The sequence below is a fragment of the Phodopus roborovskii genome, unplaced genomic scaffold, assembly GCF_943737965.1.
Source record: "Phodopus roborovskii unplaced genomic scaffold, PHOROB, whole genome shotgun sequence".
NCBI lineage: Eukaryota > Metazoa > Chordata > Mammalia > Rodentia > Cricetidae > Phodopus > Phodopus roborovskii.
This window is the reverse complement of record NW_026126410.1, coordinates 9,946,873-9,973,160: the sequence shown is the minus strand read 5'-3', so window position 1 is coordinate 9,973,160 and position 26,288 is coordinate 9,946,873. Positions and strand designations below refer to the sequence as shown.

The window sequence follows — 26,288 nt, the reverse complement described above, 5'->3', positions numbered from 1 at the left end:
CAAGCTGACTGCAGACCACCCCAGGTCAGAGAAGCTAGGAGTGAGTTGTGGGTCTCTGCCTGAAGGCAAGGTGTGAATGTCTCCGCTGGGATGGCTAAAGACCGGAACCCTTTGGTAAGGCTCTACTACACCAGATTTATAGATATGAGTTTCATGAAACAAACCACTTTTAAATACTATTTATTCATCTTCCTTCCTCCCTCCCCGAAATCCTTCCACTCCTTCCCAGTTCTCTACCCCCAGGAGCGCATTCTGATTTCTAGAACTAAAGGTGAAGCTCTACCTAGCCAAGCTCCCCCCTCCCCGTGTATGTGCGTGTGTGTGTGTGTGTGTGTGTGTGTGTGTGTGTGTGTGAGAGAGAGAGAGAGAGAGAGAGAGAGAAGAGAGAGAGAAGAGATAGAGAGAGAGAGAGAGAGAGAGAGAGAGAGAGAGAGAAGGGCCGCAGGGAGTTTCTCCTGGGGTACAGAAACGGGCACAGCAAAGCCCAGGACTGGGTTAAGTTCTGGGCAGCAGTTAGGCAAGGGGAGGTGTCCACTTGCTCTGGCTGCAGCTTCGAAGACTTCAGACACAGAGCAGTTAATATTGAGTTCCCTGTAGCTCCTTGTAAATCTAACCCAACCTCTCGCCCCCCTTTAAATCTGTGGTCTTGTTCGCGATTTCTTACTTGACGTAAAATTCCTTGTTACCTAATCATAGACTCTTTTTCAAAAGGCTCCCTTCCCCTACCACCCCTACACCGATGAGAATCTTCCGAGATAGATGACAAGTAAAACCCCCTCCTCTACTTTTTTCCTCTCTTAAAAAAAAAAAAAATCTTGGATGAAAGCCCTATATTTTGAACTAAACACCCCAGACTATTTCCTGTGGCTGTAATAAGGTCTGGGATTCTCCTCACACCTCCTCCACAGAAGAAACACGCTCCCCCAAACACAATACGAAGCACCAGGCACAGGGTTTTCGATTGAGACTCATAAAACAAGGGCACCCTTCTACCTTCTGCAGCAAACACAGGCCCTTCTTCCAATCACGAACTCCTAAAAACTACCCAAAGGTCTCCTGGGAGTTCCGAGAAGAAGAAAAGAGAACACTGGATAGAAAAAAGCCCAGGCCTTGGGTCAGGATTTTCACCAGAACAACTCCATTTCAATAAAACCACTCCTTCATGTAGGTAGCCTCAGATCATATTGATTGATTAGAACCACTGACTCTTTCAAATGAAGTTGGAGGCAATTATGATAATTTAGTTTACTTCTGAATATTTTAAATATTATGAAAACAAATATAACAGCTTTGTTTTCAAAATTCTTTTGAGGTATCACCCATATAAAGATTAGGGTTTTATTTTTTTGTAAAAAAAAACACAGTGGTTTATTGAATACTCACAACGTTTACACCTTCAATATTAATTAAATTCCACTTAATTTTAGAGGATGGAAGTGCACAAAACAAGTAGCTGGTGGAAACATCTTTGAGTAGGGGACAACAACATTTGAAATGACAGCACTAGATAACTGACCCCTACAGAAATGTTAGCGGCCCTGTTTTCTGCTTAGAAATAAAACTTTATAACCCCCAGAAATATTTATATCCAAAGGCCCAGTAAAAAGATACACTTCACATACGCACTAGTGTCCACTTCTTTATCTGGAGGGAGTTGGGGGAGTGGGGGAGGGAACAAGGCTGATGCCTATACAGCCAAGAGGGAACATTCACACACAGAGAATGACAGGGGTCCCTTACCACACGGGAGTGTCCTCTTCATATTAAAATATGGAATGCTTTTCTTCAAATATCCACTTTTTTTGAGAGAGAGGTGGGGAGCAGATGCCTCAAAGGGGGGGGGCAAAAAGAGGGGGGAAGGAAATTGCACATAAATAAACCGGATGATCCAACTGTAAGAAGTCCTCAGAAGGAAGCCCGAGGGCTTTCAGGGAGTCCTGTGTCTGCATCTGGTGCCTTGGCCTGGTCTCCCTAGCTCCCCTGATCCTCTTTACTGCTTGAGTTCCAGGGCCCAGACGTGTTGCGGCCAGCCTGTCCGGCCTTTGGTTTTCTTGTCGTTGCTGCTCACTGTACTTTTCAAGATTTCGTTCTAAACAGAAAGAGGGGCAAAGGGGAGAGAAATGGAAAGAGAAGTTCAGAGAGGATACTTGGACCTTGCTATCTCAGTCAGCCCTTTCTGGGCTAGAGGACATAGCCAGAGTACAAGAGGGACTGCTTAGAAATGGGGTGGCCCTGGGTACCGACTCCTGATGAAGTTAAGCAGGCACATTTCCAGTGTTCAGGTTTCCAGTGTTTTAACTACATCCGAGGCCTCCCCCTTGCAATGCTCAAGGACCCAGCCAACAAGTTTATAAACAATGGCCAGATTTCTAGTCGTTTACAGGGGTTTTATATTCCCTTTGACTGCTAGTGTAGAAAAGGAGGCAGAGGCTGTTGCTAAATCTGCCTGACGTTTTCAATAGTGATCCCACATCCAACGGACCCCCTGTTCTGGCCTGGGCCTTTCTTGCCAGCCAGCAGAGGTTCTGTGCCCTCAGCAATGCAGCTCTTTTCCAGGGCCCTTGGTTATTCGGATGGTCATTCCATTACGCAGCGAGCAGAGGGCTGCAAGCCACAAAAGAGACAATCTCCACAAATGGAATTGTTTCCCAGGTTCTTCCCTGCTGGCCCAAGCACCACCACTTTTCCAGGCAGCTGCTAAGAACCTGACAACCCTTTAAATGTCCAGGCATAAAAAAAAAAAAAAAAAAAAAAAAAAAAAACTTCTTAAAATGCTCAAGCTCATTCAAACAAAATAAGAAACACTCGTGACATATAACACTTGGGAAACTTTGCTTTACCGTTGCAGCCAAAGAGAAACAAACTAAAGTTGTATTTTCACATTAAAGGTACTTAGCGTTCGCAGTCACCTCTCCCGTGTCATAGCAGTGTGAACAAGTATAATGTTTTAGTGTTGGAACCAGAGGCAGCCTAGGTTTTGGAATGGGGAATGTGATCAATAGTGAAATAACTGGAACCTAGAGATCACTGACTTCTTACTAGAGAAATATTTAAAAGAAAGGTTGCATTGGAAGCTAAAAGATAGCGTCAATGGACACAGAACCAAGAGACCTGGTCAGTGCGAGTGGGAGACGGGTCAGTTCCTACGGTTTGGGAGGCCAGTGCTAAATGGCTAGAGGAGCAGGGAAGACCAGAAGCTCGGAGGAGCTTAGGTCTAAACCCTTCTTTTCCCGCTGCTGACATCCTCCCGGGCCCATCTTCCTAACTTTTGCGGCAAGTCGGCCCTACTGTAACCTGGGAAAAACAACTTTGACGCACTTCTTAGCCAAAGAATGTGGTATGCAATTTCTCAACTCTACTGGGAAGACCCTAACAGCTGTCCCACGTACCCCGAGCCCCTCACCGCCAGCTGTTCCCCTCCCGTCCCCCGGTACTGACCAGTTCTTTCTTCCTCTTCTCCTCTTTCACGTCGGTCTTCTTGATCTCCGCCTTGAAGGCCTCCGCCTCGCCGTTTTGGTCGTCCTTGGCCAGCAGATCCATGAGGTAGGCAATGTAGCTGGTGGCCAGGCGCAGTGTCTTGATTTTGGAGAGTTTGGTGTCAGCGGGCACGTTGGGGATGCACTCCCGCAGCTCCGCGAAGGCGCTGTTGATGCTCTGAGTCCTACGCCGCTCCTTGCGGTTGGCGGTGCCCCGGCGCTTTACCGGGCGCGGCCCCCCCAGGCCCGGAGGCCCCGCACCGGGCGGCACTCCCCCATAATGGGAGTGGTCCAGGCCGGCGGCGCCGCTGGCATATTCAGGGCTGTAGGACAGGGCCATGCTGTAGTCGGGGGGCGACATCTCCGGGTGGCCAATGAGCCAGCCGTGGAAGTAGGGGTTCTCCTCGTGGCTGCAGCGGCTGGCGGCGGCAGCGGCAGCGGCGGCGGCAGCGGCGGCGAATGGGTATCCTTCATGGTGCACCACGGGGTGGTGGGGAAAGCCCCCCACCAGACTCATCTCGCCTTCCGTGGCCCTCCACGCGCCCCAGCGTGCGCGCAGCCCCGCCGCGCCCTCGGCCCGGGCCCCGGCCTCGACGATCGGCGGTCTCCCCCACCCCCCACCCCCCAGCCCCCGGGCTCCCGGGCCGGCCCGGCAGCCGCAGAGGGGTCCGCTGCAGCCCGGGGCCCTCGCCTGGCCCGCCGGGCCCGCCTCAGCTGCGCCGCGGCCGCCGGCTCCCCATGGGGCGCGGCGAGCTGGTCCCGGCACCGTGCGCCCCTGCCCGCCCCCGCCGCCGCCGCCGCCTGCTCGGCTCTACAGCCCTCGCGCTGGCTCCGGCTTTCCCCGCTGCAGCGTCTAGGCAGAGCGCTCCGGTGTTCATGCAAAAGTGCCGGCCGGCAGGCTCCGGCGAGGCTGTCCGGCAGATGCCGGGGCACGGCACTCTTGACTCCGAAGCTGACCTGGAGTCCGGGGCGAGTCCGAGCCGGGGCTGGAGGAGCCGGCCGGGTTTGCCGGGAGGCGGCGGGGTCGCTGCTCAGCGTGGAGTTACCTCGGTGCGACCCTCCTCTTCCCGCCCCTTCCCCTCCCCCACCAGCCCGATCTGGGTTCTTGGGCGCTTATTGTTTTAATAAAATTTTTGGTTGTTTTGGTCCTTGAGTGTGATTTGTTTTTAAAGCTGCTAGTAACGTGTCGGTCCTCGCTCCTCTCAGGTTCTCTCGGAGGCTTTGCAGAGAGGTCTCAGCGCATCCATTTTCTAAGATCCTCTCCTCTCGAGACAAGAATCTGGGGCCCCTGAAGGCGCCTCGGAGCTGGGAAGCGGCGACTGGGCTCTCGGAGGGGTGTGCACAGTGGCCTGTGGGAGCTCCCGGGTGGCGCCGGCGGTTCTCCTGGGCTGGAGGCGGTGAGGGGAGCAAGCCGATTTTCCCAGCAAGATCTCCATGTACAGCTACATCTTTAGGGCAGCTCGGGTTAATATATGTCGTCAGAGGCTCCTCACGCCAATCCCGGGGCGGCGGGGGCGGCGCCTCGCGCTCTCCGCAATAAAACTTTTTGATGTTCACGTTGCTAATTGCCGAGGTCCTCTTCTAGGATTGGTTGTCCACTCATAACCATAAGATAATTAAAACAAGGGGGGCAGGGGTAAAAAAAAACCTTTTTATCAGCCATAGGTTAATGCAAGTGTTTAACAGATGCTTCGCTATTAAAATACCCCCCCCCAATGGAAGAAATCTCAAACCAGGTATAGTATTATTTCACTTTCTTTTCTGCTTACTGGGGTGGGATGAAAAGGAGAAGCGACGCAGATACTGCCCTTTTCGCGCGCGCGAGTGTGTTTTGTAGGTAACTGAGGCACAAAACTGAGCAGGCAGCCTCCTGTGGTTTTGTGCTGGGCTGGGGGAGGGGGGTGGTATGGTGGCGACGTGAGTCTGAAGGCGGCTGCAAGGATGCCGATTAAGGTGGGTTGGGAGCAGTCTTGAGTTTGTTTGACCAGGCTGGTACCCAATGCTCGCTCCTTTGACCCCCGCACACGTTGGAGAAATTTCAGTGATTTTAATGACTCTAGTGGTTCTAGTGGTTCTAGTGAGGTGGTGGATGGGAACTTAACTTTGAAAATGCACCCATTTGCATATTCTTCTGGTATAGCAACCCCAACAGAGACTTTGGAGGTTTTCAAAGTGGGGCACCTCGATTTCTCGAATCTGTGGTGTGGCGAGTACCCGTGTTCCGCTGGTTTAACTAGCCTGTTTGGTAAGTAACTGAATAGTTTTTACAGCGTGTTCGGAGCTTATTTTCTAGTTTTTATGAACAAACATATAAATATATCTCTGCATTCCTGCCTCCCCCATAAAAGCGGGCATCTGTGGAAAGCAGGTTTAGTTATCGGAGGGGAGCCATTAAACGGCTGTTTAAGAGGCAGGAGGGGAGGACGGCTCGTGGATGTTTAGACTGCTTGCCTTGGCGATCTTGAACGCATTAGAACGGAAAATGGATCTTTACATGTAAGTGAGCGGGCCTCGGGGCACCCAGGCAGACCCTTAGCAGCGGGTGGAGGTGGTCAGTGGAAGAAGTTTAAATCAGCCTGCAACCTTGGCGAGGACGACCAGAAAGACTAAGCGTGTGCGAAGATACCTCTGTTCGCCCGCATGATGGAGGTCAGTGTACAAGAGGGTGTGCAACAGAAGTCTGTAGGCTGTGAATTCTATCGAGTCGAGGGCTGGCCTTGGACATGACTAGGCAAGCAGAGGGCACACCAGTGGCTCCACCTTGGTCATCGCTCCTTGGAGCAGGAGAAGTCTGCTTCCAGATACGAAAGAGAACCCCAGCCATGCACAGTCAGTATCCCTGAGCCTGGCTGACTATGGTTCTGTCTGGAAGGCCAGATCAGCGGGAATTGGAGGGCACCCAATTGGTTGCTCCCATGGTCTCCTGGCTGAGACCTGGCTGGCTACTGCACCCTGTTAGTCTCACAGGGTTTTAAAATATCAATGTATGGAGCTAGCGCGCCAGAGAAGCGGGGAAACTCAAAGACTATGGCCTATCTTCTATCCATAAGGGGACAGTTTTCCTAGCCAACCCCCTGGTAGAGGGTCCTAAGACAGAGAGAAAATCCTGGATGGGAAATAGATGCATCCAGTCTTGCTAACCCCGGGAGGCTTGCATTTGGTAGCAAAACAAAATAATGACTTTCATACAGTTTTGCTTCCCAGCATGGGTGGGTCTGTAGTTTGGGGGTACAATGAGAGTTTTCTAAAGAACCACTTCTTCAAGGAAAGAATAGGGGCAGTGTAGTGGAGGACTCTGTTTACATTTACACCAGGAGGATACCCTGAACCAGTAAATACTGGTAGTTCAATCCTCTGACATTTGATACACTTTTAAAAGAAAGTCTGTTTATAAAAACATGTAGGCCTTGGGAACAGGTAGACTAAGTAAGATGACTGCACTGTGGCCAGCAACGGATAAAAATAAAATTAGGGAAGGGAATATCTTTGCTACCTTAGGAAATCAACTTTTAGGGGGTTGGAAGATTAGAAGAATTCAGAGAAAGATAGGGCTAGGAACCGGATAAGCTGTCTGCTCCCCAGTGACCAGGGAAGTTAGGGACCAGAATGTGCTACTTTTAGCTCCCTTTTCATGCTTCTTAAATGGAAAACACCATCACCAACAACAAAAAGTAGGAGTATAGATGCATGGCTCCAGATAGCAACCTCACATGTGATAAAAGCAATGGACAGCATTGGGCAGAAAGGGGGCTGTAGAAGAGGCTAATCTGACTGTCTTTCCTCACTGACAGCACCATTATCGGTTAAGTACAAAATCCAGGGGTCTGAAGCTTCATGTATCTCAGAAACCCAAAACCAGAGACTAGAGCCTTTGAAAGTCATTCTGGAAGTAGCTGGAGAGAGGGGACAAGTGGGTAAGTTTTAGTGGTATCTCCCATGCAGAAGCTGGCTGGCTCTAACTAACTGAGATGTGTCCTTAATGGGTTTGTTGAGATGTGTCCTTAATGGGTTTATTCACCTTTTCTTTTTAGTATCTTTTGACACACTTTACTTCAGGAATCTTGGGTTAGCTTGCTGCTTTGGAAAACTACCAAGCTAAGAAGATATTTTAAATTCATCTCCATTTTCCATGGCCTGTCCCCACATAGGGGTGTATGGTCCTGAGAGAACTAACAGTGACATGATGGGGAAGTTGACATTACTGATCAGGGAGAAGGTGAGAGAAGGCAGGTGTATTGTTTTCAGCTCTGATGTCAGCTTGCTCTCTCTTGGGCTGTTCTAGTAAGGCCTCTGGTGAACTATATTCCATTAGGGTACACATTTAGAATCCCCCAAATCCAAGGAACTGTGATGATGCTGGTTGTTGGCCATTCTGGGTGCCCTGGAGGAACCCCACAGAGGGTCATCTTTCTCCTGGGAGGCTGAGGGTTGAGCGGTCCTAGTTCTACACACCATCACAGGGAGGCAGTCCAGGTTCAGGGTGGTGTTAGAGCTTATGTGTCCATAGTCTTCTCTGACACAGATAGTATATCCACAGTGTTGCATACTACATCTTCTTTCAGTCAAACAAAAAAGGCTGGTTTCAAACATTTATTTTGTGACCATGTCACTTGTCTCTTTTCTTTTACTACCACCTTCTTTTCTCTGGGAAAAAAAATCAAAGATCAAGAAAAAGGCTGGGGACGCCCCTTGCAAACATTTTGCCCCTGTGAGATATTACTTTTAAGCTCTGTTTAAACAAAATATTTTTTTAAACTTCAGTGTCTTTTTAGGGGAAATACAGATCTTTTCAAGGTATTTATTATTTCAAAGGCTAGGGCAATTTTGTATCTTGTGCTTTGCTCATGAGTACTTAAAATAAACTGGGTCTGAAAAGAACCAGGCCAGAAGGCCATAAACACACATTTTATATTTACAGGAATTATGGCTCAATTCCCTTCATCATCTTTCAAGCCCCTTCCTACCTTTCTTTCCTAACTAAAGTAGTGCAGGATTGATTATGAACATTCCTTTAGACATCTATGACAAGGAGAACTCCTGAACATGCTAAGAACCCAAAAGGAATACCAAACCCAGAAGGTGACGGAAAATGAGGAAAATGAATGTAACCTCTGTCTCACCTGCATGGAAAACACTGTTTCTGCTACTCTCTAGTTACCCTACAGGCCTTTTTCTCTACTGGGGGGGGGCACTGTGTCACACTACTTGTTAGCCACTTAGTCCCTCCATGTTTTAGGACATTCAGAACAAGGCCTACCAGCTGAGTGGCAGCTAAAATCTCCCTCTGATAGGACTTTCCTCTTTTCCTTTTGTGGCAACAATGTTTTAAAGTAGACAATCACAAAGTAGGGAATACAGTCCATTGAATTTTATGTCTGCTTAAAAAAAAAAAAAAAAAAAAAAAGTAGGGCAGGAGAAGGTGCCCTTGACTCTTATGTGGTTTTCTTTTCTTTTGAACAATTTCTTCTTGGATTTTGGGGGAGGTGGAGCATTTGGGGAATAGACCCCCTTCCTCTCAGTTCTCCATTTGAAACAGATCTGTGCAGATGGAAGAGGGAGGGGCTGGTTCAAAGGCAGGGACAACCTCAGAGGGGGTGATTTTAAGACACAAACTCTTCAGTTCAGTTGTACCTAGGAAACAGTAAAGCTAGGACTTGCTAAGTGCCTGGACATTTCTCCTTGCAGTTTTTTAGTTCTCCTCTCACCCCCCTTGCCCTTCTTTCTTCCCCTATAACTTACCCCCTAGAAGTGTTGGGGTTTATACATTGCTTGTCTCTGTCACTGAACGTGAGACTTGTGGAAGAACGAGTCACTAGTTTATCCTTAAGTTCTTTATGGAAAATCCTATGATCAGCATTAGACCTTTCATTTTCTTCAATAACCCATGACTATATTCCTGCATTAACTGGAAGATATGTTGCTTCTGTGCAGAGTTCTCATTGATGAAGAAGGTATTTGGTACTTTGACAGGTATCTGTAAATAAAAAATACTCATTCAGACTAAAGGCAACATAAAATGTGCTGTGATCAGGCTTTGCAAAAAGATAGTATTATAAATAATAACATTATATATAACATATGGATTGTTATTATAGTAGTCTCAAGAAGTATGATAAATCTGATCTCTATCTTTGCCACTTTGGAGTAAAATACTGGGTTTCAAATAGAACAGTCACAAGACAATAGTTCCCTCAGGATTTAAACAACATACTCAGAGAACTGCATACACATAGAAATATTTTAGAGTTGGGTATATATTTGAGAGACAGACCCTGGCTTTCACTCCCAGCACTTAACAACAACAACAAACACAATAAAATAACATAATAATAAATAAAAAGAGAATTATTTCCTTCCAAGCTGTAAAGAATCCATGCTGAATTCAGATGAGAATGTGAATATGATTTTACACTCATACTCTTTGGAAATAGCTAGCAATGAATTTAAACTAACGTGCAATACAGTCTGGGGTTCAGAATAAAACAGGAATGAAATGGCTGCTTGACATGTGGGGCTTCTGAAGCACCATTTGTGGGACTGAAGAATTTTCTTGTGATTTGGGTCCTGTTCCTTCCCAGTTCTAACTGCCATGCCTTGTTGGAGGCACTCCCGGGAAGTCTCCACAGTGTGACTTCATTTGCAGAATCACATAGATGGATTTCTTTAGCCCTGACAGTCCCTTCCAGGCCTTTTCTTCATTCTTCTTCAGTCTTTGCTTATAGACAAGGGACTTGAGTCAGAATGGTTAGGTTTCAGGTTAACAAAAAGGAACACTTTTATTGTCAATATTAATGGCAAACTTTGATTTTTACAAGCCTTGGGTTGAGCAGATCAAAAGCAGCTTGTCTTGATTTCTCAATATTCTCTGGTGCTTAGACAATTACCTGCAATTTTGGTTCTAATGAAACAATACGAGAAAGTTAGTGGCAAAAGAAATTGTAAAGTTAGTATTTGAGTACTGATTTTTACCTGTACATAACATATTATGACCTAGCGATTTATTCCTTCAACTGGAACTGAGTTTTAAAGGAGAATTCCTTTAAGAAAATATGTTTAAGCAGTGGTCCTCACTTTGCAATGTGATGAGTCTTTTGCAGTGTGTGCATTCCACGGTTTTCTTTCTGGCAGGGTAAGGATCCGGCAGACTGAGGTCTTCCTGGTAATTTGGGTACACCAAGTCTCCAGTTAATGATAGATAATCAGCCCTTGGGTCATTCGGTCATTCTCTTATTACAAACCCCTCCTGCTCTCTCTGATCTCCTTTCAAACTAAATTTCACACAAACAAATAAAGCAAGACAGGGACAAATTCTTAAAAAAAAAAAGAGGGAGAAATATTAGAAACTTCTGATACAGAACTCTAAACAAGGAAAGGCAAGCTAAAAGAGGATAGGAAAGAACATCTTATCAAAATGAACATGTTGTGTACAAAACATTAAAAGAAAAGGATCTGGTTTTTGTTAAAGTGACAGAAAATTAAAATAAAAATAATTGCAGGCAGCAAAGTTATAATATAAACAGCGAAGTCAGGATGCTTGCTGGAAATGCGCAGCACTATGAGGCAAATTTGTTGTTGATGTATCTGCACTCTGATTGGAGAAGCGCTACTTTGTTCCATTTTCCAAAAAGAGAATGGTTTTCTTTTTAATACTTGTGTGAGTGCTCCTTTAAGTCAGCACAGGCCCCAAACTCGAGGAATTAAAAAGCGGGACTGCATTTTTCTTGCAAAGCATCCAACTTCAAACGAAGGACTGATTGGCAGAAAGGAAAAACAGAATTCCATTTAGAATGCATTTGCATACTTCACTAAATCCGTGTGACTGGTGCTTTTTGTTTTTGTTTTGTTTTGTTTTTGTTTTGCTGACAGAAGGCACAGTTCATTATCAAGCAAGAACAACGAAACCAGCCCTCTTCACCTCCTGGATTTTTTTTTTTTTTTTTCCTCTTGCCATCTTCAGAAGAGTCTAACTCCAGAAAGAAACTTCAGATTGGCCAAGGTACAGACATCTCAGACTAGACCCCAGGGAAAAGAGCAGAGACTCAAGGGCTCAAGCAGCCAGGGTCTCTGGTGAGAGCGCCCCTAGTGTCATTTTACTGTCTCTGTCCTTGACACTTCCCTTTGATAGAGGTTACAAAGCTGGACAAAACTTCCAAAACGTGGGCTTTCAATTTTAAGCCGGGTTGGAATTTTAGATCAACCTGCCCTTAGCCAAGTTACAAGAGGAGTGTGAGATGGGTGCTGGCAGTAGACAGACCCTCACTCATATTGTCTCCAAATGTGGGTCTGGCACCTTTTGACTTGTCAACCTCTTTGACAAACAGCCCACCTTCCCAAGCTAGCTAAGGATCCACACTTCATTGTTGCCTCTAAGTCCTTCCTGAGGTCCTCCACATTACAGGAGGCCTTCTGATTACAGATTTTCCTTCTGCACCCCAATCAAGCCTCACTCGCTTTTTTGAACTGCTTTCTGGTAGGGCCACACATACACTTTTGGAGTTCTCTGAGTACATAGCTTTCACGTCTGTCCTGGAAAAATGCAACTAATGCTTTGCACAAAACGATGCCCCAACAGCCAGTGGGAAGGCGCTTTAGAGAAACCGGGACATTTTAATTGCAATCAGGTTGTTTTATTTTATTTTGAAGGTCCTTAGAGCCTATATGCGACTTGGAAGTCATTTATGGAGGAACAGACCTTCAACCTCAAACGTTTGCAGGCACTTCCAGATCAATCTTGCAGGCTGCAGGACCAACCTGGCTTGGCTTTTGTGGTCCCCATTCCAAGTACCCCAAGCTCAAGAGTCAGAGGTGGCTAACACTCCATCACCGGGTCAGTGTTTTGTACCTTAGTTTTTGCTCCATTGAAAGAACAGGCCTGACATTTGTGAGCTAGATTGAAAAAGACCAAGGGGCCTTCAAGAGAGGTGCCTGTGCTTAATAATTATTCTCATAGTTCCTCCTGCCTCTTCGTTTATTTTTTTCTAATTTTTATTTATTTATTCTTATTTTAAGTTCCCCTCTGAATCTAGCTGCCTAAAGATCCAGTCTGATAGTGTTGGGCGTCCTCGGGCCAAGTGCGCCCTTCCTGTGCGGCCTAACTCAGGGTCTTTGCCTCGTTGGCGTCCCCCACACTCCCCCAGCAGCACAAAACCTGGTCTCTTGGGAGATAGCTGCACCCTCAAGGGTTCCTTGGGCAGCAGCGGCAGCGCCAGGGCAGGGGAGCCCGGGGCTGCAAGAGCAGCTACGGGTTTAAGAACTCCTGCGGTCCAGGCCCTCACACTAATGCTGCGCCTTCCCTCCCATTCTGGCCAAATTATTCTATCTCTTTGCCCCTCTGTGGGGCGGGCAGGAGGAGGCGAGTTCACCGCGTTCAGGTTAGGAGGGATCACTGCTGGGAACCGGGGGGGGGGGGGCAGGCATCACTGAGAATTTTTCGTTCTATGAGGGCAGGAAGGGGTTAACCGCGCTGCCTCTCCTGCTCCCCTCGGAGCTCCTGGTGCTTGAGGGTAGGCCACCGCTCCCCCCCCCCCCACACCCTCAACCCGGTCTCATTAGGGAAACCCTCACCGCTATTTTCAACATTTCCTCAATCAAGTGCCCTGAAATAGAGCTGCACAAACAAAGTGGCGGCAAAAGCGTAGATCTTGTCACGATGGAGGCGAATCCAACATTTCAGTCTTGTTTGCTTTGCAATTACGGGCTTGGCTTGTGCCTCTGGTGCCACCGGGGCAAATTTGCTATGGTCGCTGACTCCTCTGCATCCCGAGCCAGTCGAGTACTGGAGGAAGCGACCTGAGAGCCACTGATGAGAGAGGCCGGGTGGCGCGGATAGGGTTGGCGGGGTCGCTAGGGGTTGGCGGAGCCCTAGCCTAGACCCCTGTGCAAAGGGGCGCGCAGAGTGAGGTTAAACATCGGCTTTCCAGGTTCCTGACTGAGCTACCGAAGTATATGCAACACTAATAAAGCGTAGAATCCACATATGGAAACCAGTGTTGTGTCTTCAGTTTCCTTTCTGTCCCCAGCTTCTCTTCCCCTCGCTCCCAACATTTTCTACAGTGCGGGCTAGCAGCTCTGGATTTTCCCCTGCTTCCTCGCTGTTAAACTGCTATCATGATTTGCTGTATTTGCCATAGCTGTTCTTGTTTGACTTTTTTTGTACATAGTTACTTTAAATCTGCTGCAGGAACCAAAACCCAAGTTCCCAGGACAGACTTTTCCACACTTGTGGTTGGGGGGCACCTAGCTCACTTTTCTTTCTTTCTGGGATAATCTCGGTGTGCCTTCCCTTCAGTGCTGGGGAACCTCGTTTGTGTCAGGAGAACAGTAGTTAAGTCAGTTCCTAAGCCTTATATTTCACAGACAATTAAATCTTGGCTGCTGTTTAACGAAATTGTAATATTTACTCTGCTTTATACTGAGGAGCACTTTTGGAGTAAAAAAATTGCAAATACTACATTTCAAACAGAAAATATAATAATAAATCTCTTTTTATGGATTCTCCCTGCATAAGTGGAAACAACATGATTTAAGTCCCTCCACTCCTTTCCCAAGCACGGTTGGAACTGGAAGGCACAGTCATGTAACACTCACTTCCATCCCTGATGGGCAGACACCTGCATCAGAGATTTCACACACCATGCTGATGTTTTATCATGTATAGCAAGGATTATTATTGAGATCTTAGATGCAAGCTACTCTTTATATAGATTTAAGAAAGATGGGTGTGCCTGGAGGAGTTCTGACTTCATATCACTTTGCCAACAGATGGCCTTTTTCCTTTTGTGCGGCTATTGCAGTAGTGGAAGCTGAAATATATGAGACTCTGGAGTCCACACTGACATGAGCTCTGTTATTTAAGAATGTATAAGGTGCAGTCTGTTTTTGTTTGTTGGTCATAAACTAAACTCACAGCTACTATGGCCAATAAGCAATCATTTTTTCCCCTCACAATTAATAGTATTTTTTTTTCCTTTTCAGTTTGATTATACCTTCACTGTAGCATCCTTTCAGTCTTAACTAAAGCAAATCTCAGGGATGATGGCTTCATTGAATCTGCAGTGACAAAGTGGAAGAACAGTATCTGATGTCCACAGAGTTACACATACCCGTGCATGTTTCCTATATCATTGTCCAGGCAACTGATCTCTTTAATAGCCCAAGGAAGAGGAAGCAATAGCTAGAAAGGGTACCATTTCATAAGAATTCTCCTTTCACCGTAAGAATTGGGCTGGCATATTATTCCATGTACAAATTATACCATTACTTTCATGTGTGTTAATCTGTTTGGTATTAAGATGGTGAGAGTGTCGTAACCATTAACATGTTTTTACCGTACCACTTTCAATTGGGTGATCTCAGATAATTATGAAGATGTTGAAGTTAATCCCACATTAAGTGAACAACTGTGAAAATAACCGTAAGGCATTATTATTCTCATATAAATGCCAGCAAACACGATTGTATGGGGGCATGATTTTTTTCTATTTGACATTATCCTATAAGGATATGGCTATATTCATTTCTTTTAAAATCAGGGCAGTTTTCAATTATTAGTTTTCAACAGGACTTTTTAAAAACTACACTATTTTGCAATTCCCATAAACCACAGCAATTTGATACTGACAGATACTGCATTTTCTACATTATTATTCAGCAATCTTTTTGCAAACTAAAACAAAAATAATATTCAAAACTATCAACATGTAAGTGCAATTATTAGGGTCTACATATTTACTTAGGTAAGCCAATGCTATTAAAATTAAAAACACGTGCTTGGCACAAGAATGCTTCTTTGGAATTCCTTTTTTGGATGCACAGTTATTATTTTAAAAATGAACTCAAATTTCTAAATACCAAGATTTCACCCTGAACAGGGATTGCATTGTTTTAAACAGTAGCTCCTGGAACAGTATCTTCTTTAGCATTTTAGACTTTGGAACAATTGGAATTGGGTAAATGCTTTCAGCTGGGAACATTTTCCTAATACTTGTGAAGGTAACAGGATTCTTTATTCCTGCTGAGTGACAAACAGACAGTACACTGGACAGACTGCTCACACTTTACAGAACCTACCAGAACATCTGTTTTTTTTTCTCTCTCCAGTAAGAGGTCACTTGTGATCCATTAAAAAAAATTCTGTTAAATGTGAAATCAGAGAAAATAAGCAAGTGCTTCCCCAACTACAGTTCTGAAATGATGGTTTAATGAGGTGTATAATGAACAAGACAAGAAGGATACAGAAAACTAAGACATGTAAAAGAAAGTTTGCTTGCATGAGATCTGCTTGTAAACAAGAGGCCGAGAAGCTAATTCAATAGCTTTTTCAATTCAGTGATTTTTAAAATTGTTCCCCTCCCCACCAGTGGATGAAGAAATCCAGTCCAGGAAATATATGCAAATTCTTGTATAGATGCAAATGTTAGCTTCCTGTGATTTTAAACCATGCTTAAAATCCTTCTAGCCCAATACAGGGTGCATTTGATGTCATAGAATACCAATTAAAAAAATTTATCTGTGAGAAGATTTCTATATACTTCAAATTGTTGAGCAAAATGTGACAAAGTTTTATCTGGAATAAAGCAGTTAGTTTAATTGCTATTAATATGGAACAAATAAATGAGGAAGCTATCTTCTTACATTCTTGGTCATTCTTTCTACTTCCCCAATCATTGCTAAGTTCTTTGCATCTTGTGTTATTTAAGTAAAGACGATGTCAGTAAACAAATTACAGAATCTAATCAAGTAGGTGTTTTCGCTTTATTACAACATTTATGCATCATCTTGGGCTATTGAATTGCTTAGCTGTTTTACTGTTGAATTTTTTCTCTTTTTAGACATAGTGATATTTAACATTAGTTCTAAAGACATTTGCTATTTGCAAAGATAAATGTGAGGGGTTATCAAAGCTGAAAATAGTCACAGTAACAAAGTAACATTTAACTCTGTCTGGTGTTGATTGGGCTTTGTAAATTATACTGCATTCAAAATTATGACTTTGGTATTTATAATGGGGGCATCTAAGGGGAGAAATTTGAATCCTTAATTTGCACAGCTAAGAACATATAATCATGTTAGGGAACCTTCCCTCAGAAGCATTTTTTTTTTTACTGCATTTTCATTTCTTTCCCTACCCCCATTCGTCTACTTGTATTCTATTAGAAATTTCCAGAATGAGGAGGGGATAGATGCAGAAATTCCATGGGCTTTTCTCTGCTTAAACATCTTAATATGACATGACACTAATTTAGCTGCATTAATGATTGACAAGTTTTCTCAGCTCTTATGTCTTTTTTTTCTCATCAATAACTCTAATACTTGGAAATAACTGGGTCACATACTGTCTCTTTTTCTTTATATTAGGTGGTAGCAACTTAAGTTGTAGAAGAAGTAAGCTGTATGTATGTACTTCCTTGTGTTGTTATCTTTGCTCTACTTAGTGTTAGAAGAGAACTTGTTTGTTTAAAGAATTGACAAGATGCATTTTTTCAAACTCTGTTTGTGAGAATAGTTCCTGAAAATATGATTGCAATTTACCTTTGATATTTAGGTCAAGGTCAGTGATGTATTCTGACAATTATTTTGATCCCAAGGGGAAAAAAATCACAATTTAGCTGAAACCTGTCTTAAAAAATTATATTGTTGTTAAAAAGACAAATCTCAGTGATTCCTGGTGAAGCTATTGCTATGTGTGACAAGCAGCAGTGTGCTGTGATTAAGAGCAGCGTCCAGAGAATACATTATTATGGATTGTTTGAATCTGAGAACAGCTAGTAACTGTATGATCAGCTAGCTATTCTCTGCCTCAGTGGTTACATCTGTAAAAGATGGACAAGAATTGCAAGCATTATGTAAGGACCATCAGTGAGATTATTCAGATGTAGTTCTTAGAGAGTCTGGTGCCTACTCAGGACTTAATGAGCATCAACCATTTCTTTGGCATGGCTCTACCATGAGTGACATGCCATGACTACTTTCCCGATAGCCACAGAGCAGGGATGTGCTGATAGTTCACAGACCCCACAAGCTCTCTGTGAGGGGTCTGCCTTGGTATCTAGCCCCCCAAGCTGGAAGGATGAAGGAAAGTTTCTGGTGTCTTCAGTGGTTCAAGAATGACATGGGAACTGGGTGTAGTGGAACATGCGTATAATTCCAAAACCTCATAAAGCTGAGGTAAGAAGACCAACATGAGTTCAATGGGTCATATGTCTGTATGACTCAGTCTCAAACAAAAGGGGGAAAGAAAGATTTGGGGAGGTGGTCCTGTGACATCTACTTTTGTGTTATCTGCAGCAATGTAACTGTGCTCCATTGGTGCCTAACACAAAGGTCTACCTGGGGAAAATAACACTTCAGGGAAATAAAATACCCCAGGGAACGGTTCTTTTTATTCATTACAAACCCCTGTAATGATAAATTATATGCATATTTATTTGAAAAATAATTATTTGATCTCTCTCTCTCTCTCTCTCTTTTACAGATATTTAACACACATAATAAACCCATGAAAAAATGAACAGGACTAAGATGAAGATCAGGTAATAGACTTAAGTATTTTAGGGTAAATTTTAGTCTTATCTGTTTAAAAATATATGGTTGGACTGACATGATAAGTTTCTGCCTTGTTTTGGGGCTGGCTTACGCTCTTAACTGGGAGGGGCCACACAGTCCCTTCTGCCATCCTTTGTAGATAGTTTCTACCCACATCCTTTGCATGGTATTGAATGGAAGGATCTTTGAAGGAATCCTTTTAAGCCCTTTATTCATGATGAAGGTTTGGATTATATAATGTACTTCTACATAATAGAGGCAGACAGATGGAACACAATGCACTCCCTGCACTTAGGAAGCCACTGGAAGCTCATCTTAGGGTCGTCTCTTTTCAGCTGAGACCTTACATGCCTAGAACATCTGCTGACACAGTAGCAATGAGGATGCTAGTGCCAATGGTTATACTTACTACTAGGGTGTAGTTTCTGAATTTTGATAGTAGAGCAAATGCAAGGGATATTTATAATATAGATCTGGTATTTCATCCTTTGGGGACCATTGTGCTAGATTCAAAAGTCATTGTGTTTCCTGACATTTCTCTAAATTGATGTTCTCTGGCAAAATGAACAAGATCTTCAGGTATGTTGGAAATATTTTCTGTTTCCTTTCTTTTTCTGTTTCCACATGGTGGTACCATTTTTTTTCTGTTTACAAATTATTCACATAATTTCTCATTTGAACGTTTCATTTTTCACTCTAAGGTCTGGTTCTGTTTATTCTAAAGACAGAGTTGGCGATGAGCCATCATTGGTGTTGACTGAGTTGCCAAGCAGTCACCTGAGTCTGTATAGCTGTTAAGAAGGAATATCTGAATTAAAAGTTTTGAAAATAATTTTATGCTGCTTTGTTTTGTTAACCATTTTTTAAGACAATAGCTAAACTGAAGCGAGAAAGAGCAAGAAAACTGTAAAGAAGAGGTTATTCCTAGAGATTCTGGGAATGAATTTTAAAAAAACACATATGTTCAAATATATATGATTGTTAAGCCAGTGGTGTAGTCATTGTCAAGCATGATTGAGACTCTGGGGTTCAGTCCCTAGAACAAAGTCAAAGTAACACACAATCAAACAGTGTGAAGGAAGGGAATTCATACTCATTGACCATGTTTTATATCCTACATTCTTTACATGTATTATCCTTTTAATATAGTTCTTGATACAGAGGAGCAGGTTTCACATATAAGGAAATTGAGGTTTAAATTTGTTAAGTAAGTTGCCCAAATACATTGTTATTAGCTTGTGGAGTTTAAAACAAAGTGAGGTGATGTTAAAAATGTGTGTCTAAGTATGATTAACATAACATCACAAATTGAATATTAAACTCTTTTTGCAAGTTTTTGCCTCAAATTTGTTCTCTGGATTTGGCTAAAAATTAACCACAACAAAGTAGACCACTAGCAAATATGAAAAGACTCTGGATTGCTCATACAATGCAAGTGGGGATTTAAGTTATGATCCCCTCTGGGAGACAGTTTAGTTTGGTGGTTTCTAAAGAACTAAACACGGACTACCATAGCACTTGCATTATGCTTCTCAGCATTTATCCCAGATAAACAAGTACTTAAGTTCACACAGAATGTTTATAACAGCTTTATTCACAATATTCACAATAACCAACAATTGGAAATGACCCAGACATCTTCCAATGGCTAAATAAACTATTAGCTATTCTAACATTTAAGTAACCACTATCAGTCATGATGGAGCCATACCATGAAATACTACTCAACACGCAGAGGTGGCAAATCATTGAAATGTACAAAACCTGAATGAATCTTTAGGGAATTAGACTGGGTGAAAAAAAAAAACATGTCACCTTAAAAGTTCCACTTCATTTTCTTACATTTTTCTCCCTTTTCATTCAAGTGTGGTGTGAATGTATAAGTTAATGCATGTTTTGCATGTATGTTGTTGTGCACTTGTATGTGGAGGTCCAAGGTTGATGTCAGGAAATATCATTGGTTCTTCTACCTTATTTCTTGTGTCAGGGTCTCTCAGTGAAACTTAGAGCTCTCTGATGTGGCTAGTTTGGCTAGCCAGTTTGGTCTAGGGATCATTTCTGGAGGTTTTGGGGACCTGACTCCAGTCATTCTTGTGAGTCGAATACTTGAACTACTGAGTCATCTCCCCTGCACTTATTTATGTAGTAAAATCAAAATAAAAAAAATCTGAAAAATGGATGAAAGATTATGAAAGATTAATGGTTACCAAGAGTCAAAGAGCCGTAGAAAGAGGGTGTGGCTACACAGGATCTTTTAGTTAAAGAGTTCTAGGCACAGATGAATAGTTTATACTTAGCTGTGAAAGTGCCAATATCCTAGTTGGGTGATATATGAAACAGCACCGAAGAAACTAGGTAAAGGGAAAAGGATCTTTATTATTATTATTATTGTTATTATTATTATTACCACTGAACAAGAACTGAAAATTACCACAAAAAGACTAATACAAGGCCAGTGGGTATTCTAGGAGGTCAATTCCATACTTTCTAGAACTGAAATCAAACTGAAATCAAAATGAGTCTTAGCTCATTTCTCAAACTTGTCTGATTTTATTCTTCTCTGACTTTATTGTGTATTGTAGTGCTACTCAGGGAAAGGCAAGATGCTACCTGTTGTCACAGGACTTCTGCATTGCCTAGAACTTTAAAATTGATTAGCTGATTGAGCTATACATTAGAAGGCAAAACCAGATTGTGTTAGACCCAAATGTCATTATCTATTTCTAAAGGGATTTTTTTTTTATTCTTGTCTCTTTCTGACTTACTAAATTTCCTTCTGTATTTTCATGTTGTACTGATTCGGTGGGAGACAGTGCTTGCTGCCAAACTTGATGACCCCTGGAACCCACATGAAACAAAGAGAATGGACTCCAGAAAGCTGTCCTCAGATCTTCACAAACTCACTGTGGCATATGTTGCAGGCCCCTATATAGCCGTGCACACAATGCATTAAAATTGTTTTAAAAAAATCCAGCAAGTGATTTTTCTCTTTTCTTGTTTTTGAAATGTGTCTCATGCACTATGTATCTTGGGCTGGCCAGGAACTTGCCATCCTCTTGCCTGAGCTTCCTGATGCTGGTATTACAGACAGGGACCTTGGCAAACTGGAACAAGTGTTATCACTGCTCATTAAATTAGCAAATGATAGCATCCTTCAAATGTGAAGCATAAGCGTATGTTGAGTTGTAAATAATTTGCATGCGATGTGCTTGCCTGTTCTGATTTTCAGAAAGGAGTAGTGGGAAGCATTATTGAAGACTTTGTTGATAGTGTGTGGAGAGGATAAAGTACAACAGTAGGGCAAAAGTGTAGGCTGCTCTCCCTGACTACTGGAAGTACCACAGAGCCTTCTTCAGACACCTACCAGGGCAGGGAAGAATCAGTCCCTGCAGGGGAGCTGCTGGCTTAACAAGTAGGGGTTAAAGTGTGAGAATTTCAGAACCTACTTTGGGGAAGGATGAAATAAATCAGAGGGCCTGCTGACAGCAAAAGCATCTTTGAGCAGCTGATTTGAAACAGAATCAGGGAACTGAGATGAATCCCAGGTGGCCACTGGGAGCTGGAAAAAGTCCCGATGACTTGGGTGACTGTTTGTTAGGCTTCTTTTTAGCACTGTGAATAATCTTGAAGTGACAGCTTATTAGAAAAGATGATAGTCAACAAAATAGTAGAATAAAGATATATCAATTTAGAGGGTCTTTCTTTTCTCTTCCTTCCTTTCTTCCTTCCTTCCTCCTTCCCTCTCTCTCTCTGTCTCTCTCCTCTCTCTCTCCCTTCCTTCCTTCCTTCCTTCCTTCCTTCCTTCCTTCCTTCCTTTCTTTCTTTCTTTCTTTCTTTCTTTCTTTCTTTCTTTCTTTCTTTCTTCTGAGACAGTATCTTTCTATAGAGCCTTGACTGTCCTCAAACTCACTATGTAGACCTGGCTGGTCTTGAACTCACAGAGATGTGTCTGCCACTGCCTCCTGAGTGCTGGGATTAAAGATATGTGCCACCACCATGCCAGAGAGTGTTTCATTTAAATAAATTTCCCTAATAGGACATTTAGAAGGTTCTAGAACTGCTGGAGTTAGCTTAATGCATACTATGTCCCATTTTATTTTCTCATTGTTCTTTGTCTTTGCTAGTTTCTTTTTTGGTTCTGGAGATCAAATCTAGGCCCTCTTGCATTCTAGGCAATGCCCCACCACTGAGCTACATTCCTAACCTGTTTGCTGGCCTTGAACTCACTAGGTAGCAGCTAAGGATGAGTATGAGCTCCTGACCTCCCTTCCTCTACTTCCTGAGTGCTGGAATTACAGTCTTTAATAACTATGTTCATTTTTATATATTGCTGATTGATACAAGGGCTTCATGTATGCATAAGCAAGGGCTCTACCATCTGAGCTACATCTTAGCTTCTCTATAAGCTTTTATTTTAATCTTGAGAGAAATTCTGTTTTTCCTTTTTTATATTGAAAAATATAATAAATATATATTTTAGTATATATTTAGTATATAAAGTAAATATATAAATATATAAAATAAGTATATAATGCATCCCAATCACAGTATCCCCTTTCCCCATACCTCCAAGCTTCTCCCCTCCCCATCCCCTAAATCAATCCCCCTTTATTTACTCTTCAGAAAAGAGCAGGCCTCCATTAGATGACTGCTCTTGAGACTGTTTCTTTCTATTGGTTTGCCTTGTCTATAAACTTTTCAAGTGAAAAATTGTATTTCAACAGTCCATTCAAGCTCTTGTTCTCCCAAAACAGTGACCAATAGATTTTGTTCAATAATGCATTTGTGAATACAGAAATGAAACATTTGCACTCAAATAGTAGGCAGTGGAGTGAGAGGTGATGGGAAAGGAGGTTGGTAATATTGAGCATGTAGAAACCATTCCAACATGTAAAGGTCACTCTAGGTGCTTACCAAGAAGAACTTGGGAGAGCAAGGCCTTTGGATTCAGTCAATGCTAGGGACAAAATATTGCTACTTCCATGTCCATTGAGGAGAATTTAGCAAGACTTTTTACCTCATTCCACAGTTTCTCCAGACAAAAAAGACAAAGGGGGGAAAGGTCCCGAAAAGACTGAAACCAGCCATGATCCTGAAATTAATAATACAACTAAAACATTAGCACAAAACCAAACAAACATTGGAGCAATTTTACGAGATCAAGTTGGAGTTAGGCAAAGAAGAGGGAGAGGGGAATCATCAAAGTCATGACAAGCTCAAAGGAGTTTAATAGCTGCTATCATATTGCACCTGAGTCTTAAGCACTTGGGATGCAGCTGTTTTGCTTTAAGATGCTCCTATCCCTGGTCCAGTCAGTCGTCCATGGTGATCTGAGTGCATGTGTCCATCTGGGCACGGCTAGATAATCTAGACCTCTTAGGGAGTGATGGTAAGAGCAGGCAGAGTGGAAATGCTGAGTTCCAATATAATATAACTGAGGTCAATAGCAGTGTGCAATTAGCAATATTAGGAGTCTTCTTGTATTATCTGAAATCACACTAACAGCATTTTGTACACATTGTACATGTAAGGAAGTTGGCTTTTATGTTTATTAGTGATCAACTCTGAGTAGTGGCTTAGATGTGACATTTTAAGTTTTAAAATGTTTTTATTCTTTGAGAATTTCATGCAATATATTTTGATTATATTCATCCCCCTTCCCCACCCCTCTAGCCCAACCTTTTTTAAAAAAAAAACTGTGATGAACAGTTATGTGGTGGAGAAATGCGGAGAAGGTGAAGCGGGGGGGGGGGTGCACTGGAGAGAGTATTGGAACTAAAATGTGACAGTGGTGAGAAACAGGTTGATGTATGTGGCTTACAGTGCCACTCGAGGCCTTGTGATTATCAGGGGGTCATTTTTGGGTCCCTGGTCCTGTCCCAGCTGAGATCTGTGTTGATGTCCATGGCCTGTTACCACCGAGGCTGAACTGAGACCCAGGGCCATGTCTGGGTCCATGGCTCTCCTACAGCTGGGATCTGTGTTGATGCTTATGGCCAGTGTTATCACCAGAGGCCATGGGAGAGCTGACCCCATTGGCCTGGGCTCTGGATAACTGGTCACAGCAACGGGAGAGCAGGCCCCATCCCTTACCGTGTGTTTAGAAAAGCTGGCCCTGAAGATGCCTGAAAGCTGGTTCTGACCCTCTTCTGAAGGGGGTAGTTTTGGAGGGCAATTCAGCTACCACCCAGGCCCATTTTCAGGGCTGAAAGGAGTTTATCCACCCTAACATCTACCCCATTTGCTGGAGCTGGTGAAGGGACTGGTCCTTTGCAACCAGATCTCCACAACTGAGAGCAACAGCAGGATATCCAACAAGAGTCTCATAGAGGGTCCAGTGTTGATGGTATACCAGAAGCCAGAGACCTTGAACCATGCCAACAGGTCATTGTAATAAATATTTGTAAATGAAGCTGTTAGGGCAAAAGGGCATACTGTGTGGTGCCCAGCAGCTCCCAAGGCTACTACAACAAATGGATATGTGATAAAGTGGCAGGAAAGATGGAGGAGAGAAGTTATTTTAAAATTACATTTATTTGTTTATTTTCTTTGTGGGGAGGCTACAGTGGTGGAGGGTGGGCATGGAAGACTGGCAGATGAATGAGATTGGGGTGCATGCTGTGATATTACCGAAGAATCAATAAAAAATTATTATTATTATTTTGCTTTTTTGAGACATGGTTTCTCTGTATTGTTTTGGAGCCTGTCCTGGAACTAGCTCTTGTAGACCAGGCTGGCCTCGAACTCACAGGGATCCACCTGCCTCTGCCTCCTGATTGCTGGGATTAAAGGCACGTGCCACCAATGCCCGGCTCAAAATTTTTTAAAAAAGAGAAAGAATAGCTTTACTTTATAGCTCAGGCTGGCTTGGCACTCACTGACATTGGGAATCCTCCTGCTTCAGAGCCCCTCCATAATACATCACCTATTTGCTCACTGTAACAGTGCCCCATTTGCCTGGGCAGGCCCATGTTTTTGCTCAGTCAGTCATAGTAATGGATAGGAGCAGTTTCTTCTTTGGAGTTCAGGATCATCCTGAGATGGATCTTATATGGCTTTAAATGTTTTTTTAATTTAAATTTTATTTGTTTATATTTTATGCATGAGTGTTCTGCATGTATACTTGTAGGGCCAGAAGAGGACATCAGGTCCTATTATAGATGGTTGTGGGCCACCATGTGATTGCTGGGAATTGAACTCAGGACCTCTGGAAAGAGCAGTCTCTGCTCTTAATTGCTGTACCATCTCTGCAGCTCCTACACATAGCCCTTTTGGTCATTCTGTTTACTCTCCAATATGAGAAGGTAGAAAGGCTTCCCATATGAATTGTCAAGGTCAGTTTTCTTCTCTTTCATCTGATTGGTGCCTCTTACACGGATGAAATTGTGCCAATAATAGGTATTGCTATACACAGTGGCAGTTGTAATGGCAGTAGGAGAGGGAGTTCAGGGATGGTGATATTAGAGGGTTCTGTTTGTAATCTGTAGCTATACAACTCTAGAATATGACTCTGGGTTCTGTGACTGAAGTATGGCTCCAGAAGGGATTTAGGAATGGCCCCAACTGCTTTCTTCTTTTATAATGTAAAGAGGTCCAAGCTACTTTTTCTAATATATGGTTGTATATATTATCTCAGATCACTTCTTAACTTATTCTGTGTAGAGATTTTAAAATCTCTCTCTCTCGATATATATATATATATATATATATATATATATATATATATATTAAAGTTCATATCTATTACTACAAGTATTACTTGTAGTAATAGATATGAGTTTTGGTTTTAAGACTTTTATATTGAGCTGGACCAGGTGGCACACACCTTTAATCCTAGTACTTGGGAGGCAGAAGAAGGTGAATCTCTGAGTTTGAGCCCAGCCTAGTCTGTATTGTGAGTGCCAGGACTATTTAGAGAGACCCTGTCTCAAATCACCTCCCCAAAAGAAAAAGAAGTTTATCTTATTTCCTCCAACATTCTTATAATTGTGAATTAGGCCCCAGAGTTCAGAAAGTTGCCATTTGTTAGTTCTTCTATAAAGATGTATGGAGATCTGTAATAGTAATCTTGAGGTGTTGGAGTGTACCAAATCTCTAGTCTTTTCTCCCTTCCTCTATATCACCCTCCTTCCCTCTTTCCACTGCCTAGTCCCACCTTCTTATTGCATCCAGGGCCCCCTGAGTGCTAGATTCAAGCAATCTATCACTGAATCACATCAACTCTCATTGAATTTCTCAAACATTTTACAAAGGAGAAGCCAACATTAG

General features: G+C 43.0%; 1 protein-coding gene and 1 long non-coding RNA gene across 3 annotated transcripts; one reads left to right on the top strand and one right to left on the bottom strand.

Moving 5' to 3' along the window:
- Nucleotides 1-1,841: 1,841 nt before the first annotated feature.
- Nucleotides 1,842-4,084, bottom strand: Hand2 (heart and neural crest derivatives expressed 2). The gene is made up of 2 exons (XM_051182448.1): nt 3,439-4,084; nt 1,842-2,089 (listed from the first exon to the last, which is right to left on the bottom strand). Exons 1-2 carry the CDS (start codon nt 3,991-3,993, stop codon nt 1,991-1,993), a joined length of 654 nt encoding a protein of 217 aa, XP_051038405.1. The 5' UTR covers nt 3,994-4,084; the 3' UTR covers nt 1,842-1,990.
- A 1,094-nt stretch (nt 4,085-5,178) lies between these two features.
- On the top strand, nt 5,179-20,989 carry LOC127220581 (uncharacterized). 2 transcript variants are annotated; one of them, XR_007834391.1, is made up of 5 exons: nt 5,179-5,212; nt 5,629-5,721; nt 11,343-11,472; nt 17,950-18,007; nt 20,834-20,989. It is a non-coding gene; the product is annotated as an uncharacterized LOC127220581 (long non-coding RNA). The 2 variants fall into 2 exon arrangements; XR_007834392.1 differs by lacking the exon at nt 5,179-5,212 and having other exon boundaries at nt 5,587-5,721.
- Nucleotides 20,990-26,288: the final 5,299 nt, after the last annotated feature.